This window comes from Aedes albopictus, chromosome 1, assembly GCF_035046485.1.
Source record: "Aedes albopictus strain Foshan chromosome 1, AalbF5, whole genome shotgun sequence".
In the NCBI taxonomy this organism is placed as follows: domain Eukaryota; kingdom Metazoa; phylum Arthropoda; class Insecta; order Diptera; family Culicidae; genus Aedes; species Aedes albopictus.
In genome coordinates this window covers 306,217,957-306,234,483 of record NC_085136.1, presented here as the reverse complement: position 1 = coordinate 306,234,483, position 16,527 = coordinate 306,217,957, and the positions used below count along the sequence as shown (strand labels likewise).

The 16,527-nt window shown below is 44.4% G+C and overlaps 2 protein-coding genes across 13 annotated transcripts in view; both read left to right on the top strand.

The window, feature by feature from the left end:
* Window positions 1-16,527, top strand: part of LOC109415284 (sodium/calcium exchanger 3) — a 504,848-nt gene that overhangs the window by 295,295 nt on the left and 193,026 nt on the right. The gene's annotated exons all lie outside the window — the stretch shown is intronic.
* LOC109415291 (small ubiquitin-related modifier 3-like) lies at window positions 4,932-6,302 on the top strand. Its single transcript, XM_062850013.1, has one exon. It carries the CDS (start codon window positions 5,996-5,998, stop codon window positions 6,284-6,286), a length of 291 nt encoding a protein of 96 aa, XP_062705997.1. The 5' UTR covers window positions 4,932-5,995; the 3' UTR covers window positions 6,287-6,302.

Here is a 16,527-nt window from a genome sequence, read left to right as displayed (position 1 = left end):
TTATTTATTAATTTTTTTGCAATTTTCTCACCATTTTTAGTTAGATTATATTTTTTTCATTTCTATGACAATGGTTTCGACATCTTAATTGGAACTTTTTTCGGAAATGTCTTTAAAAAATTCTCCGGCTCGTTTGGCAATAACTTTTTTGATATTTTATGTAAACTTCTCCATGTGGGTCTCCAGTTAGCCTAGTGGTTAAGGCTATGGATCGCCAATCCGGAGATGGCAGGTTCGATTCCCGTTCCAGTCGGGAAAATTTTCTCGATTCCCTGGACATAGTGTATCATTGTGCTTGCCTCACAATATACTAAATCATGCAATGGCTGGCAAAGGAAGCCCTCCAATTAATAACTGTGGAAGTGCTCAAAGAACACTAAGTTGGAGAGAGGCAGGCCAAGTTCCAGAGGGATCGTGAAGCCATACAGAAGAAGAAGTAGAAGAAGAAGAAGATGAAGAAGAAGAAGAAGAAGAAGAAGAAGAAGAAGAAGAAGAAGAAGAAGAAGAAGAAGAAGAAGAAGAAGAAGCAGAAGAAGAAGAAGAAGAAGAAGAAGAGAAGACCACGCTTCTGAGCATAACAGTCCCACTAAATATTTTTAGTTAAAAATACTATGTGTGTTTCGCACTCAGTTTCATGCAGTCTTGCGAATAATCGCGACCATCACGAGACAATCACTTGAACCGCTTTCTGGAGTCACCCTTCCCAAGGTGATACGAACCAGCTAGCATGTCATGCCTGGAATGACAAACATGTTGTGGGTTCCACCCTTCGCAGCTTTGCGGCGATAGCAGTTGCTGAGTATGCTTCAGGCGGGTTGCTAGAGAATCAATCTCTCTGAGCAACGATGCATAACGGGCGAAGTGAGAGCGTTTGTCATAGCCAGGGCGAACTGCGTGGTGCGCTCAATGTGTGCGTTTAAACTGAGCTATGCAAAACAAATAGGATTTATGACGTAGTACCGTGCTTGTGATAATACACATGCATAGTTTTACATGCTGTTGCGCGTGCATCTGCTTGAGGCGACGGAGAGAGTCATGACACTCACATGAGCCGTATCCAAGTCAGGATGATTGTAGCAAAACAAGGGTGACCGGGTGACTATGATGGGATTCTGTCTTTTCTGGTGTAAGCGACTGTAGAGAGAGCGAATCAGAAACCGCAGAGACAGGGTGATACAAGTTTGGTGTTTATCAGCTTTTTTGTGACTTGTACGCTGATGCTTCGCGACACTGGTTTCATGTTTTTCAACATGGGACAATTATGCAAAAAATTGCAGTATAGGTATCCAGGTATGATTTTAAAGATTCCTTCAAAAACTTTTTATTTTCATTGGTCATTGGGTCATTTTCATTGGGTTCATTTTCACCAAGTAGTATTCAAGGGATTTCTGTTTTCAAATCCCGTCAGAAGTTGTAATAATGCGAAATTTTTCTGAGAATTCTTGCAAAGGTATCTCCAGTCCAAAACTGCTTCCAAAAATGTCTTCAAAAAACGACGCTCCAGGGATGTTTCTAAGAATTTCACCAATATCTTTCTCTGAAATTTCTGCAGACAATTTTATGAGATTTCTTCAGAAATTTATCTGTGGATATTTTCAGCAATTTCCCAAGCATTATTCCTTGGAATTCTAGCACAGTTCATCCAGAGTCTTCCATGATTTTTCTCTGTGAATTAAGGGGGTATATTTAGGTGTTTTTTAGATATTCTCCAAGTATTAATTCAGGAAATGATCCAAAGATTACTTCATAGATTGTTGCAGGGATGTTGGTCCAGGATTTTTTTTTTTTCAGAAAAGTTTCATTTAATTTAAAATCGAGGATTCCTTCCAAGTGTCCCCAAAGGTGTTTTATGGAATTTCTTGAGACAATCCTTCAGGGAATTCTTCAGTAATTTGTGGGCTATTTCTGGAAGAACTTTTGGAAAATCCCTACAGGAATATTTGAACACATTCTGCAGGTATCCCTTAAGACATTCAAGAAGATATTCTTGATGAAATCATTTAAAAAAAAATCTTGTTGAAATAACCGAAAAACTCAAAGAATCAAGAAGAAACCCTACAAAGAATTTCCGAAGAAATCCTTGTAGAAATTGTAAAGAATTTAAAAAAATCTGATACGTTTCATGGTAGACTTTTTTAACAAATCCCTAAAGAAGTAAAAATATATATATCAGAAGAGGACCCAGTAGGAACTTCTGAAAAAAACCCATGAAGGAATTTCTAAAGAAACTTCTACCTAAAGCAATCCAAGGAAGAACTTTTAAATGAATCACTGTAGAAATCCCAGGGGAATTCCTAACAGCAACTTAGAAGGAATTTCCTGAGATCTTCCTGGAGAACTACATACAGAAACTTTTCGGCAAACCCTTGGTGAATTTCCTTTAAAAAATATTGAGGAATTCATAGAAAAACTCCTCGAGAAATCCTCAATTGAAATTATTGGAGGGATTTCTCAAAGTAAACTCCCGAGATATCTATATGTATAAAACATTTTATTACTTTTCTTAAAGAATCTATGAAGTATTTATAGAATTATCTTAGGAAAAAATCCTGAAAAAATTTCTGTTTGAAATCGTGCAAGAGTTTCTGCAGAAATTCCTGTCCTAATCTTTTAATTAATAAATGTAAGAATCTTTAGAGATATTCCTATAGGATTGGAATGAATGCCTGGAAAGCATTCATGCGGGACTTTTCGATCCGATTCCAATTCCTGAACAAATCTCTGTTGGACTTCTTGAAGAAATACCTGAACGAATTTCTTAAGAAATCTCAGGAAAATTTTCTGTAGAAAGCACTGAACTAATAAAGGAATCTTTGAAAGTATTTTTAAAGGAATCCCTGTTTGAAATTCTGAAGGAATCCCTGAAAAAATTTACGAAGAAACCCTAGAAGATTTTCTAGAGTAATTGCCGTTGCAATCTACCCAAAACAATTCTGGGAAAACTGCATTGAAAAAATCACGAGGGAATAACTAAGAAATGTCTTTTTAAAAAAAATACTGAAGTAGGTATTTCTAAATGAAAACGCTGGGGAGTTTCTGACAGAAACCTCGGTAGACTTTAAGACCAAATTAAGCCTGAGAGAATTCATGGTTTGGTGTTGGAAGAAATCCTTTGAAGATTTTCATAGACTAAGAATCTTTGACAAATTTTTGAAGGATTTTTTAAAAAAATATCCAGGCATATTCTTGGAAGAATTTCTATATGAATCTTTGCAAGAATCTCTTGATTAACGGCTTGTCTTGGTATTTAATAAACGAGTTGTTTTATTCACCCGACGTTTCGACACGGGGATAGTGTCTTCCTCAGGGGGAAAATAATTACTATCGTTTTTTGTAATTATTTTAAGCCTGAAGAAGACACTATCCCCGTGTCGAAACGTCGGGTGAATAAAACAACTCGTTTATTAAATACCAAGACTGCGTAGTCGTTAATCAAGAGAGTCAACCATACAGTCGTATTGCAATAGCAACTTTGTAAGAATTTCTGAAAGAGTCTGTGAAGGACTTTCTGAAAAGAGTCCTTGGAAAATTTTCAAATTAAATTAATTTCTGAGGTAATCGCTAAAATCATTTGGTGAAAATTATATATGAAACTAAGAATCTTGTAAAAGAATCAATGAACGAGTTCCTGAAGAATTTCTCGAAAGCAAAGTTTCTTAAAAATTCCCTGCAAAATTTTCTAGAGGCATTTCTAAAGAAATACCTGGAGGTGTTGGGGATGAATTTCTTAAAATATCCATATATGTGTTTTGATAATTTTCTGGAGGAATCTCTCAAAGACTTTTTGAAGGAGTCACTAAAGAATTTATAAAGAAATTCATGGAATAATTTCTGAAGCAATATTTTCCAATGCTCAAACGAATAAATATATAAATTATCAAAGTTTTAATCAAGGATTTAAAAATGGCTCAGTTTTAGCAGCAAATGGTTCCAGACTCCAGTACTTTAAAATATAAAGAAATCATGATTGGTGAAAAATTGCACAGGGTGACCAAGAGTATTATCGGCAGGTTTGTTCTCTTCGTCATGACAGATTTTTGACGGCCATGTATAAAAAATAATGACGAAGAGAACAAAACGGCCGAAAATACGAAAGTCATCAACATATTGTTGGCGAATCTTTCAAAAATAATTAGAAAATTATACAGAAAAAATAACAAAATAACACAATAAAGGTTCTAGTTGACCATGGAAGAAATATTTCAATATACGTATATTTTTGGTACCCTAGTATTGATGCTCTGCCGTGAATCGTCAGTCAGTCGGACGGTCAATGTCATCGTTTTTGCTTTCTTCTAACTGTTGCCGCTTCAGCCTGACCTTCACCGGATCGAAGCAGTAGCGTTGATTGATGGGTGGCATCTGTGCGTATCTACGTGTGTTAAGCATGGGCCGACTGTGGGTGGATCGACGATGAGTCTACCCGTTCCCATTCCAAGAATTTGGATTGAATGTGAACAACGAAATTAAATATTTTGGGACTAAGACACTTGTTCCATTTGACTCAAATCAGAATGTGGTTGACCTAATTCAAGAAACTTCGTAATTAGTAGATATTAAACTGAACTGTTGTTGTGAAGAATTAGCATAGGTTTAAATTCACGAATAAGAATAAAACAAAAAAAAGCTAAACTTAAGTGAGTTAAACATTGTTATCTTGTCTAATACAGTCCCACTAGAATTTCATAGAGCATATCAGCGTAATTAGCAGTCTTTGTCCCAGTGGGATTAGTCAAAATGAAAGAGATGAAGAAGAATAATATACAAGGGGTGGCCAAAATGTTTGGGATAGGTAACTTTTTTTTTCTCTCACAATGAAAAGTTACAGCTTGTTGAAAAAGTTGCCTATCCCAAACATTTTGACCACCCCCAGTAATTCACAATGTTGTGTCTCGTGGTGTTTGATTAATTTTTACCTCTAGTAGGGGGATTAGGGGCATAATGGACACCCTAAGAAAATGAGTATGTTAGGCCTGTATAACAGACAAAAACTTAACATATTTTCAGTTGGCATACAACTTTAACTTGTTTCCTACGTATTTCAATCATTTACAGCTGGTAGAATGTCATTATTGTGAAGAAATAATGAATTGAAAACCGTGTGTTTTTTGGGGCTGGCAGGAAAGGTACGGGGCGAAATGGACACCCATCGGGGCATAATGGACACCCCTGCATATTTCATGCTGTATCTTTGAGAATATCGACCAGTTAAATAATTTGCCAACGGAGATCAATACCACAGATATAATACTCCATCTTAGACGAGTTTACATAACTTCAAAGTTAATTAAATAAATTTTAGGTTAAAATAATTGGATTGAATATTTTCAAACTCTCTAAAACGCCTAACAGTATGCAACGCGCGTACATCCATTCAAATTGTGTTCATTTCGCCCCGAATCGACTACAACATTGAAATTGCTATTTTCAGTAAGTTCTGATCAAAAATATAATACTTCTTCCATGGCTAAATCTACGTATACATGTAGATAAGCTAACAATTCACTTGTTTGTATGGTGGACACACTCAATCACTCGTAATACCTTATTTGCTGCTGCTTCGAAATTATAGAAAATCCACCATATGTAAAACATACTTCAATTTCAATGATATTTTGGTTATTTTGAAGGAATATAAATGGTACTTTTGAAAAATAGAACATTGACTTGTTCCTTTACACTTATGCATTGAAAGTTTTACATAAAAGTCAACGGTTTCGGCAAAAACAGGGGTGTCCATTTCACCCCGGGTGTCCATTATGCCCCTAATCCCCCTACATGTCACGATTAATTCCACCTTTTTACCTATATGATGAGAACAGTAGAGTACCTATGATCCACTGTTGTCATTCATCTGTGGGTACCTCAAGTAGGCAATCTAATCAGCGAAATTTGTCTACCTCTAACATTTATACAGAGGGCCACTGGAGGACTTCTCTAGTCAGATCCAATTCCTCATTCAAAAAAGACAAATTGAACTCGCAAAATTTCAACCATGTCAGGCGACACCAAAAAGGACACCACCGCGTCGGGATCTACGTCGTCGGAGCACATCAACCTGAAAGTTCTCGGCCAGGACAATGCCGTGGTGCAGTTCAAAATCAAGAAACACACTCCGCTGCGCAAGTTGATGAACGCCTACTGTGAACGCTCCGGGTTGTCGATGCAAGTGGTACGGTTCCGGTTCGACGGGCAGCCGATCAACGAGAACGATAGTCCTACGACGCTGGAGATGGAGGAAGGCGACACGATCGAGGTGTACCAACAGCAGACGGGAGGATTTTAGTTTTTAAACTTGAGGATGAATAAATATCTTCAATAATGGAATAGAGTGATTAGTTTTGTTTTATGTTACTATCCTGATAGGGAGAGTTCATGATTTTTCTCCTCAGAATCCTGTAAGAATTCTGCTCAGAATCCTGTAAGGATTCTCCACAGAATCATGGAAGGATTCTCCTCAGAATCCTGGAAGGATTCTTCTTCAGAATCGTGGAAGGATTCTCCTCAGAATCGTAGAAGGATTCTCCTCAGTATCGCGGAAGGATTCTACACAGAATCCTGAAAGGATTTGCCTCAGAATCCTGAAAGGATTCTCCTTCAGAATCCTGGAAGGATTCTCCTTCAGAATCCTGGAAGGATTCTCCTTCAGAATCCTGGAAGGATTCTCCTTCAGAATCCTGGAAGGATTCTCCTTCAGAATCCTGGAAGGATTCTCCTCAGAATCCTGGAAGGATTCTCCTCAGAATCCTGGAAGGATTCTCCACAGAATCATGGAAGGATTCTCCTCAGAATCCTGGAAGGATTCTTCTTCAGAATCGTGGAAGGATTCTCCTCAGAATCGTAGAAGGATTCTTCTCAGTATCGCGGAAGGATTCTACACAGAATCCTGAAAGGATTTGCCTCAGAATCCTGAAAGGATTTTCCTGAATGGATTCTCCTCAGAATTGTGGAAGGATTCTCCTCAGAATCGTGGGAGGATTCTCCTTCAGCATCATGGAAGGATTCTCGTCAGAATCCTGGAAGGATTCTCCTTCAGAATCCTGGAAGGATTCTTCTTCAGAATCCTGGAAGGATTCTTCTTCAGAATCCTGGAAGGATTCTTCCTCAGAATCCTGGAAGGATTCTTCTTCAGAATCCTGGAAGGATTCTCCTTCAGAATCCTGGAAGGATTCTCCTTCAGAATCCTGGAAGGATTCTCCTTCAGAATCCTGGAAGGATTCTCCTTCAGAATCCTGGAAGGATTCTCCTTCAGAATCCTGGAAGGATTCTCCTTCAGAATCCTGGAAGGATTTTCCTTCAGAATCCTGGAAGGATTCTCCTTCAGAATCCTGGAAGGATTCTCCTTCAGAATCCTGGAAGGATTCTCCTTCAGAATCCTGGAAGGATTCTCCTTCAGAATCCTGGAAGGATTCTCCTTCAGAATCCTGGAAGGATTCTCCTTCAGAATCCTGGAAGGATTCTCCTTAAGAATCCTGGAAGGATTCTCCTTCAGAATCCTGGAAGGATTCTCCTTCAGAATCCTGGAAGGATTCTCCTTCAGAATCCTGGATGGATTCTCCTTCAGAATCCTGGATGGATTCTCCTTCAGAATCCTGGAAGGATTCTCCTTCAGAATCCTGGAAGGATTGTCCTTCAGAATCCTGGAAGGAATCTGCTCAGAGCACAACTTTTCCCTTTCTGCCTCTAAATCAATATCAGTGATCCATTAGGCATTGCGATTTTTATTTATTTTTCTCTTTTATGCCCACTCTTTTACGACGATGGTTCAACCTACATCCAGCGAGAAAGCCATTGTTCTACTTATTTCACACATCCCACACACCGCAGCCCCTTCTACATACTTCATCCATGGCCGCGTGTCCATTCACAACCGAAGGGCACATAAATTACCCGCCAGGGTCTGCCCCAACATCGATTCTCGAGAGACCGCCCGTCGTCGTCCGAACAAGAAGAAGAAGCTGAGGCTCCGCAACCCAACTTCAGTCTCAGCGCACCATCATCCAAGTTTTCGATTCGTAGTTTTCGCATTCCGGTCACTTTCACCGGATAGAGAGAGCCTGGCCTGGCAGTATATGTGTGTTTATGGTCCTTCCCATTCCGGTCCACCCTCACTCATCCATCTGTCGGAATGAAACCTCGACCCCTCGGCGTCGTAAATAAAAATCTTCCATTCCTTTGGGGTCGTAATCTCCCACTTTCATGCACTACTCCTTCTTCTTCACAAGGCAGGATGAAGAAAACTGGAACTCGAAACTTGGGCGGCCTCCACATTGGGATCTCGGAATCCGAATCGGGGGTGTTGGAGCTGTGAACACAGTTCCGCCGATGCGATGCCGGATGAAATGGCCCCCATAGTCGTCAACAACAACACCACTGTCAGCAATACTGGTGGCACTTTCGGTAAAACGGAACGGAAGACCGAAAGAAAATCGGAATGGATGGGAAAAGTTTCGACCTTGCCACCATTTGGAGATAGCAATCTACTGCTGGTGTGCACAGTAAGAAATTAAAAGCAAAAAATTCATCGCGTCGATACCCATATAGCAATTTTATGACAAAAAAGACTTGCAGAGGTAATCAAAACCACATTAAAACTATAATTAAATGGTTTTGGTTTTATGGTCGTTTTCAAAACCGCTTAAGTACTACTTGGACTGGGGTGGCGACGTCATTAGTGACGTATTTCAATATGCCACTTTAACGAGCACGAGAAAAAAGGATGATCGCGTGGGATTCGAACACTGGTCTTCGGCGTGATAGTCACACCCCATCTCTCTCGACCATTCTTCTAAGTTTTGTAATAAGAGTGATAAACCCAAAACTCATTATATGAAGCTTTTTCAAAATCCCGCAATGCTCTAAAAAATTTTTATTTTTATGTTTTTGCTGTGAACCCAGTGCGGTTAATGCAACTTCAGTAGGAACCGGTGGCGTTTCTAGCTGCGTTGAGTGTTGTTGGTGGAACGTCTCTCATCGTGGTTATATTGTGGTCCTAGTCCTACAGGGCTGCTGCGGTGTTAGCAGCCTAGTGGCTTCTTCTGCTAGATAGCTCTATGTGAGCGATTTGATAAGATATATTGAAGACATGAGAGTACGGTCCATTGAACTCGCTTCGCTTACAGCTCTTCGCTCGCGCTCGTTGCAAGTCTGTTGGAAATTGGTGAAGTACACTTTGTGGTGGGTAGAAGGTCTGGAAACGATGTTGAAAAAATCGATATTTAATCTAGGAGAATGTGAGCAGCTGGGAAGCTGAGTTACGGATAGTGCGTTTAAACGTTTGGAACTTTCGCGAAAGATTATTTTTTCCATATGACGAGAAAATTAGAGGGCTAGATACACATGTAATTCCTACAAACATACTTGGAGATGGAAGGTTTTAACAAACTCATCTAGCTAGATATTCTTTGATATTTACGAGAATAGAAATAAAAAATTGAAAAAAAATCAACAATTTCTTTTAGAAATTGTACCAGAAGTTTTACAACAGACAGACAGACAGACAGACAGACAGACAGACAGACAGACAGACAGACAGACAGACAGACAGACAGACAGACAGACAGACAGACAGACAGACAGACAGACTGACAGACAGACAGACAGACAGACAGACAGACAGACAGACAGACAGACAAGGGGCAGCAGGGACAGGAGTCCAGGGGCTTGACGAACCCCCCCTTCTGCGAGTCGGGTGGAAGCTTGGGAGTTTTCCTAAGCGAAAACCGTTCACACACCCGTGTGGATTACCACCTTTGGCTCTTCCTTCGGGGAGTGACCGAGCTTCTGGCTTCCAGACAGCTCAAGCGGAGGATGCCTAGGATGTGGTGGGGTTTCAACAGTGGGCTCTGTTGGATCCTCATAAAAAGCCACACATCTGCAAGCAACTCCGTACAAGCGACCTGGTACCGCTTTCAAAGTGCCTTAGCCCAAACACCCGGAGTGCCAACCGGCACATCAGGATTGATGCCAGTAACATCCTGATTATGGCATACTGGTCAATGCAAACGACAACGGACTACGGACTACGGATCGGATGACGACGATGGGCTGACATTCGTGCCATTCTGCTTCCTGAGTAAAGAAGGGTGACACCTACTTGAAACGGCGAGTGGGCTAATGGTGCGTCTGCCTCCGTCCCGGTAAAACCTTGGCAGGCCTTCGGAAACGTTCTTCACTTGTCCGTCAATTTTGATGGGTACTAGGCTCGGATGTAAAATTCCCGACTTACGCTGATCTGGCTCTGGACACGAACCCCATGAAGGTTCGTGTTCAACCCTCGCTTGGCCTCCCTGTTTCATAGACAACCAAGAGATCACGAAAGCGACTACGTACAGCGGGTGGAGATAGCGGCCCGGAGGGGGGACCCAATAACATGGAAGGAGAAAACGGAAGTAACAGTGGGAAGGTGGCGAATCCGTTCGCCAGAGGAGGATTGCTGAGGTCTCCGCCTCAGCAAACAGAAGGTGCAGAACCGCGGCAAGAAGCGGCTTCACAACAAAGTGCGATACACTCGGAGCAGCAGCTGCCGACGAATAGTGGATGGAGCGTGCCTCAACAACAGCCGAAGGTAGTTGCGGCGAAGAACTTGACGGATGACCTACACGAGTTCGTCGACAAAAAGCACAACGTGCACAAGGACATCAAGGACTTGGTGTTGAAGATAAGGAGGGCTCTCGGAACTGCCGTGAAAGAATGGCACAGCGTGATGCAGAAAGCGGATGAGGCAGAGAGCGAATTAGCAGCGACTAAACATGCTCTTGCAGCAGCTACGCAGCGGCAGCAGCAACGAGCCACGGTCGAAAATATGGAGACGCCGAAGAACCATCGGAATACTCGCTCGGAGAAAAGAGGCAGAGATACGCCAGGAGAAGAGGAAGTCCCGAAGAAACAAAGAAGTGAACGGGAGCGCGGCAGCAATCAGAGAGATGATGGATGGCGCACTGTGGAGAGCCAGCAGGCGAAGAAGAAGAAGCGAAAGGAGAAGGAAGTACAGAAAAAGGAAGAAAAGAGGAAGGAACAGAAGAAGAAAGAAAATCGCCGGCCCCCTAGGCAGAGGAAGAAGGGTGATGCACTGATCGTCGAGGCGAAGGACAAGACGACGTACGCTGCGCTCCTCAGGAAAGTGAGGGAGGACCCGGAGCTAAAAGAGTTGGGTGAAAACGTGGTGAAGACCAGGCGCATCCAGAAAGGAGAGATGCTGTTCGAGCTCAAGAAGGATCCGGCGATTAAGAGCTCAGAGTACCGGGAGCTCATTGCGAAATCCTTAGGCAGCGAGGCCACCGTGAGAGCACTTTCACAGGAGGCAGTGCTCGAGGTCAAGGATTTGGACGAGGTCACGACTGAGGAAGAGCTGAGAGTTGCATTGACCGAGCAGTGCAACTTGGAAGTACCGGTGACAATCCAAATCAGGAGATCGTTTGCAGGTACCCAGACGGCGGCAATCCGACTACCAGTAGATGCGGCCAACAAGATAGCGGTTACCGGCAAGATCAAGGTCGGATGGGCGGTGTGCCCGCTGCGACTGGCTCCCCGAGTCACCAAGAAAATGGAGAGGTGTTTCAGGTGCATGGAATTTGGTCACCAATCCAGACACTGCAAGGGTCCAGATAGGTCCAAACGGTGCTGGAACTGCGGCGAAAACGGACACGTTGCTCGAGACTGCACGAAGCAACCCAAGTGCATGCTGTGCAAGCCGGAGGAAGGAAATGGCCACCGGACGGGAGGCTATAAATGCCCGGCCTACAAAAAGGCGAAGGCAGGCCAACAATGATGCAGATAACGCAAATTAACCTGAATCATTGCGACATCGCACAGCAACTGTTGTGGCAGTCGACAGCAGAGACAAAGTGTGATGTTGCGATCATCGCAGAGCCGTATCGGGTTCCTCCTGAGAACGGCAATTGGGTAGCGGATATAGCAGGATTGGCAGCTATACAAGTTATGGGCAGATTCCCTATAGAGGAAGTGGTGGAAAACTCTTACGAAGGTTTCGTGATCGCCAAAGTTAACGGTGTCTTCGTATGTAGCTGCTATGCGCCTCCAAGATGGACCGAGGAGCAATACAAACGGATGTTGGATGCACTCACTGACACGCTGGTAGGACGTAGGCCAGTAGTCATCGGCGGTGATTTCAACGCCTGGGCCGTTGAGTGGGGCAGCCGGCAAACCAATGCAAGAGGATATAGTCTACTTGAAGCTCTGGCGAAGCTGGACGTAAAGCTGTGCAATGTAGGAACAGTCAGCACATTCCGCAAAGACGGTCGTGAATCCATCATCGACATTACATTTTGTAGTCCATCGTTGATGGAAGACATGGACTGGAGGGTGAGTGAGGAGTACTCGCACAGCGACCACCAGGCGATCCTCTACAAGATAGGCCAGAGAGCTCCTACGTCCATACAGAGAACTAGAACTTATGAGCGGAAGTGGAAGACGAAGGACTTCGACAAGGAGACTTTTATCGAGGCACTTCGGCCAGATAGCGATGCGGCAAACCTCGACCCAGGGTGGTTGACGGAAGCGCTAGCAACGGCATGTGATGCAGCAATGCCGAGGAAGATTGAACCTAGGAACGCTAGACGCCCAGCGTACTGGTGGAATGCGACGCTCAGCACCCTTCGTGCGACTTGCCTCCGAGCTAGGAGACGAGTTCAGAGGGCAAGAACTGCGGCCGATAGAGAAGAGCGCAAGGTTGCGTTCTGTGAAGCTAGAGCTGCCTTCAAACGAGCTATCAAGCAGAGCAAGGCGAACTGTTACAAGGAGCTATGTCAGGAAGCCGACGCTAACCCCTGGGGAAATGCCTACCGCATCATAATGGCAAAGCTGAAAGGCCCAATGACGCCAGTCGAAATGTGCCCAGACAAACTGAAGGGTATCGTGGAGGGTTTGTTTCCAAAACACGATACAACAACGTGGCCACCTACGCCGTACAGCGAGGGCGATGCGGAATTTGACGTAAACCGACTGGTCTCCAACGACGAGCTCGTTGCCGTGGCGAAAGCATTGAAGGTGAAGAAGGCTCCCGGTCCGGATGGAATCCCCAACGTGGCGTTGAAAGCAGCGATCCTGGAGTATCCCGATATGTTCAGGTCAGTGTTGCAGAAATGCCTGGAGGAAGGCATCTTTCCGGATATATGGAAGGTCCAAAAACTAGTGCTGCTGCCAAAACCAGGGAAGCAGCCGGGAGATCCAGCATCGTACAGGCCGATCTGTCTGTTGGATACGCTCGGAAAACTTCTGGAGAGGATTATCCTTAACCGGCTGACCGAGTATACCGAAAGTGTGAGAGGGCTGTCCACGATGCAGTTCGGCTTCCGCAAGGGAAAATCGACGGTTGACGCAATTCGGACCGTCGTTGAGATGGCGGAAAGGGCATCCTTACAAAAGCGGAGAGGAGATCGCTACTGCGCCGTGGTAACGATAGACGTTAAAAACGCGTTTAACAGCGCCAGTTGGGAAGCTATCGCCGTAGCCCTGCATAATATGCGGGTCCCCGACTATCTGTGTAGGATTCTAAAGAACTATTTCCAGAATAGAGTCCTTGTGTACGAAACCAACGTAGGGCAGAGGTCGTTTAGAGTGACAGCAGGTGTTCCACAGGGGTCAATACTTGGCCCAACGCTCTGGAACGCAATGTACAATGGTGTGTTAACACTGAAGCTTCCGGCAGGTGTCATTATCGTAGGGTTCGCAGACGACGTTGTCTTAGCGGTATCTGGCGAATCAATCGATGAAGTCGAAGTGCTGGTATCGGAGGCAATCGACACAGACGAAAGATGGATGAATGGAGTGAAGCTGCAGATAGCCCATCACAAGACAGAAGTGCTCGTAGTCAGTAACCGCAAAGCAGTGCAAAGGTTGGAGATCACGATCGGAGAGGAGATAATTTCATCGCAGCGCGTTTTGAAGCACCTGGGCGTGATGGTCGACGACTGCTTAAACTTTAACGCGCACGTTGACTACGCCTGCGAAAAGGCGGCGAAGGCGGTTAACACAGTAGCGAGGATTATGCCAAACGCGGGCGGTCCAAGAAGCAGTAGGAGGCGCCTCTTGGCAAATGTTGCAACCTCAATACTTAGGTATGGAGTGCCAGCCTGGGCTCCGGCGCTAAAAACGAAGAGAAACCGTGGAAAGCTGGGCAGTGTGTTCCGGCTCATGGCTATGAGAGTCGCGAGTGCCTACAGAACAATCTCGTCGGAGGCTGTATGCGTTATCGCTGGGATGATGCCCATCTGTATCACCCTAGAGGAAGACGTCGAGTGCTATCGGCGGAGTAACGCAAGGAATACGAGAGCTGCTGCTAGAATTGACTCGCTGGCGAAGTGGCAACAAGAGTGGGACAATGCGGCGAACGGAAGGTGGACCCATCGACTGATCCCAAATGTGTCGGCGTGGGTGAACAGGAAGCATGGGGAGGTGAACTTCCATCTGACGCAGTTTCTGTCCGGGCATGGCTGTTTCCGGAAGTACCTGTTTCGATTCGGTCACGCGTCTTCCCCTCTGTGTCCGGAGTGTGTGAACGTGGAGGAAACACCGGCGCACGTCGTCTTCGAATGCCCTAGGTTCTCGGAGATGCGCAGGGATATGCGCGGCCTGACGGTCGACAACATTGCCGAGGAGATGTGTCGCCACGAAGACACGTGGAACGCTGTCGACAGAGCAGTAACGGAGATGCTGTGCGCGCTGCAAAGGAAGTGGCGCGAAGACCAGAGAGCGCAGGACCGCGATCCGGGTAGGCATGATCCACCGCCGGGGACATGACTGAGTCGTCCGTAACGTGGCACCGGTTTTGGTCGTCAGAGCGCCGGTGAACCGGAAGTCTTCCACCAACCGGAATCGCCGGGCCGACTTTGGCACCATACTGGTCGGAATGAAAACATCGGTGTCGAGAGAACTTCCACCGTCGGGGACTTTCTCTGTCGGAGTAGGCTAGGTCCGTCCACCGCCGGGGACTAGACCGAGTAATCCGCGAAAAAGCACCGGAGCTTGGTCGTCGGGGCGCCTGTGAACCGGAAGCCAGTCTCCAACCGGAATCGCAGGACCGACCTTGGCACCAGCCTGGGAAGTATCGGTAACGGAAGAAGTTTCAGTGTCGGGGAACTCTTCGTCGGATAGGGTAGATCCACCGTCGGGGACTATCCGGGTCGTGTGCGAAAAGCTGGACGAAAAAGTGGAGTGGCACCGAAAGAGCACTGTTCGGAGCAAGTTAGCAGCATCTAGAATAACAAATTTGGTGTATGTTTGTACCAACTGTGTCGCTGAATGGCGATAGGTTAGGTACGAACACAAAAATGATTAGAATAACAAATTAAAAAGCGAAGAAATGTGCATGAGCACAGAAGAAGGAGAGCGCATGAGCGCATTGCCCCCCCTGAAGCAGTCGCGTCAGTGGTACCAGGGGGATCGAGGCAAGTAGCAGAGACAGACAGACAGACAGACAGACAGACAGACAGACAGACAGACAATGTCCCAATGTCACCCCTAACGACGGTACATACAGCAAACATACTACCATTTGTCTTTGGAGGTTGTTTCAAATTGTGAATTCAATTGTGTTACATTTATGGAACTCATAACTACTTCTTTCATCGAATCAAATACGAAAAGGTTAAATTAGGAAAATCTCCAAACAAGATTTCTTCTTAGAACCAACAAGCTGCAAGCCCCAACCAACAGCCAACAGCTGCAAGCCCCAACCAACAACCAACAGCCCCCCTGTGCCAAACATCGCAGTCAAATAACAGCTCAACCTTGGCAGAACAAGTTAATTCATTAATTTTACATAATGCTCCAGCACCAGCGAATCGTTTAGAAAATTCGATACACGGTTCTGATAGGCAATATCCTGCTGCGGCTACTGCTACTTGAGTCGAAAAATGCCCTGGACAGGGTGTTTTGCTAAAAATAAGTGAAATTAGACATTTGGGATCAGATTATCATGTGAATTGCTTGACAACTTTCGATATCATTTATTTGACTTGATTCGAATGATATCAACAGCACTGATTTTGATAATGTTTTTCATTATGAAATATCCAGGACTTTCCTAGTACTACATTTATTAAAATATTCTACCCAGAAAATAAAAATACTTTCCAAAATCCAGTCAGTAATTGAACTTCAATTTGTATTTAAACCAATTCCTGAGTCAACTTATCAAAAATTTAGTTGTAATATTATTTTACCTGTTACAAAAATGTTTGATTTTCATTTTTAAGTTCCTTAGCCGGGGTTCCCGGTGGATCTAGAGAGGGTTTCAGGTATGTTTCACATCAATGATTTCAAGGGAATTTGAAGAGGCTTTCGAAGGGATTTCCGTTGGATTGAGGGAATGTCACTAAAACCCTTTTGGAACGCTCCCGCAATCCCCTGAAATGACATTAGAACTTCTCTGACGGTGATTAAAGCCTTTGGAATGTTCGAAAACCTTTGATGCGTTCGAAGCTCTCCTGAACACTCCTGGAGCGCCATGAAACCCCTGGAACATCCTTGGGACGATCTGAATGCCCCTGTATTACACCTGAAGCC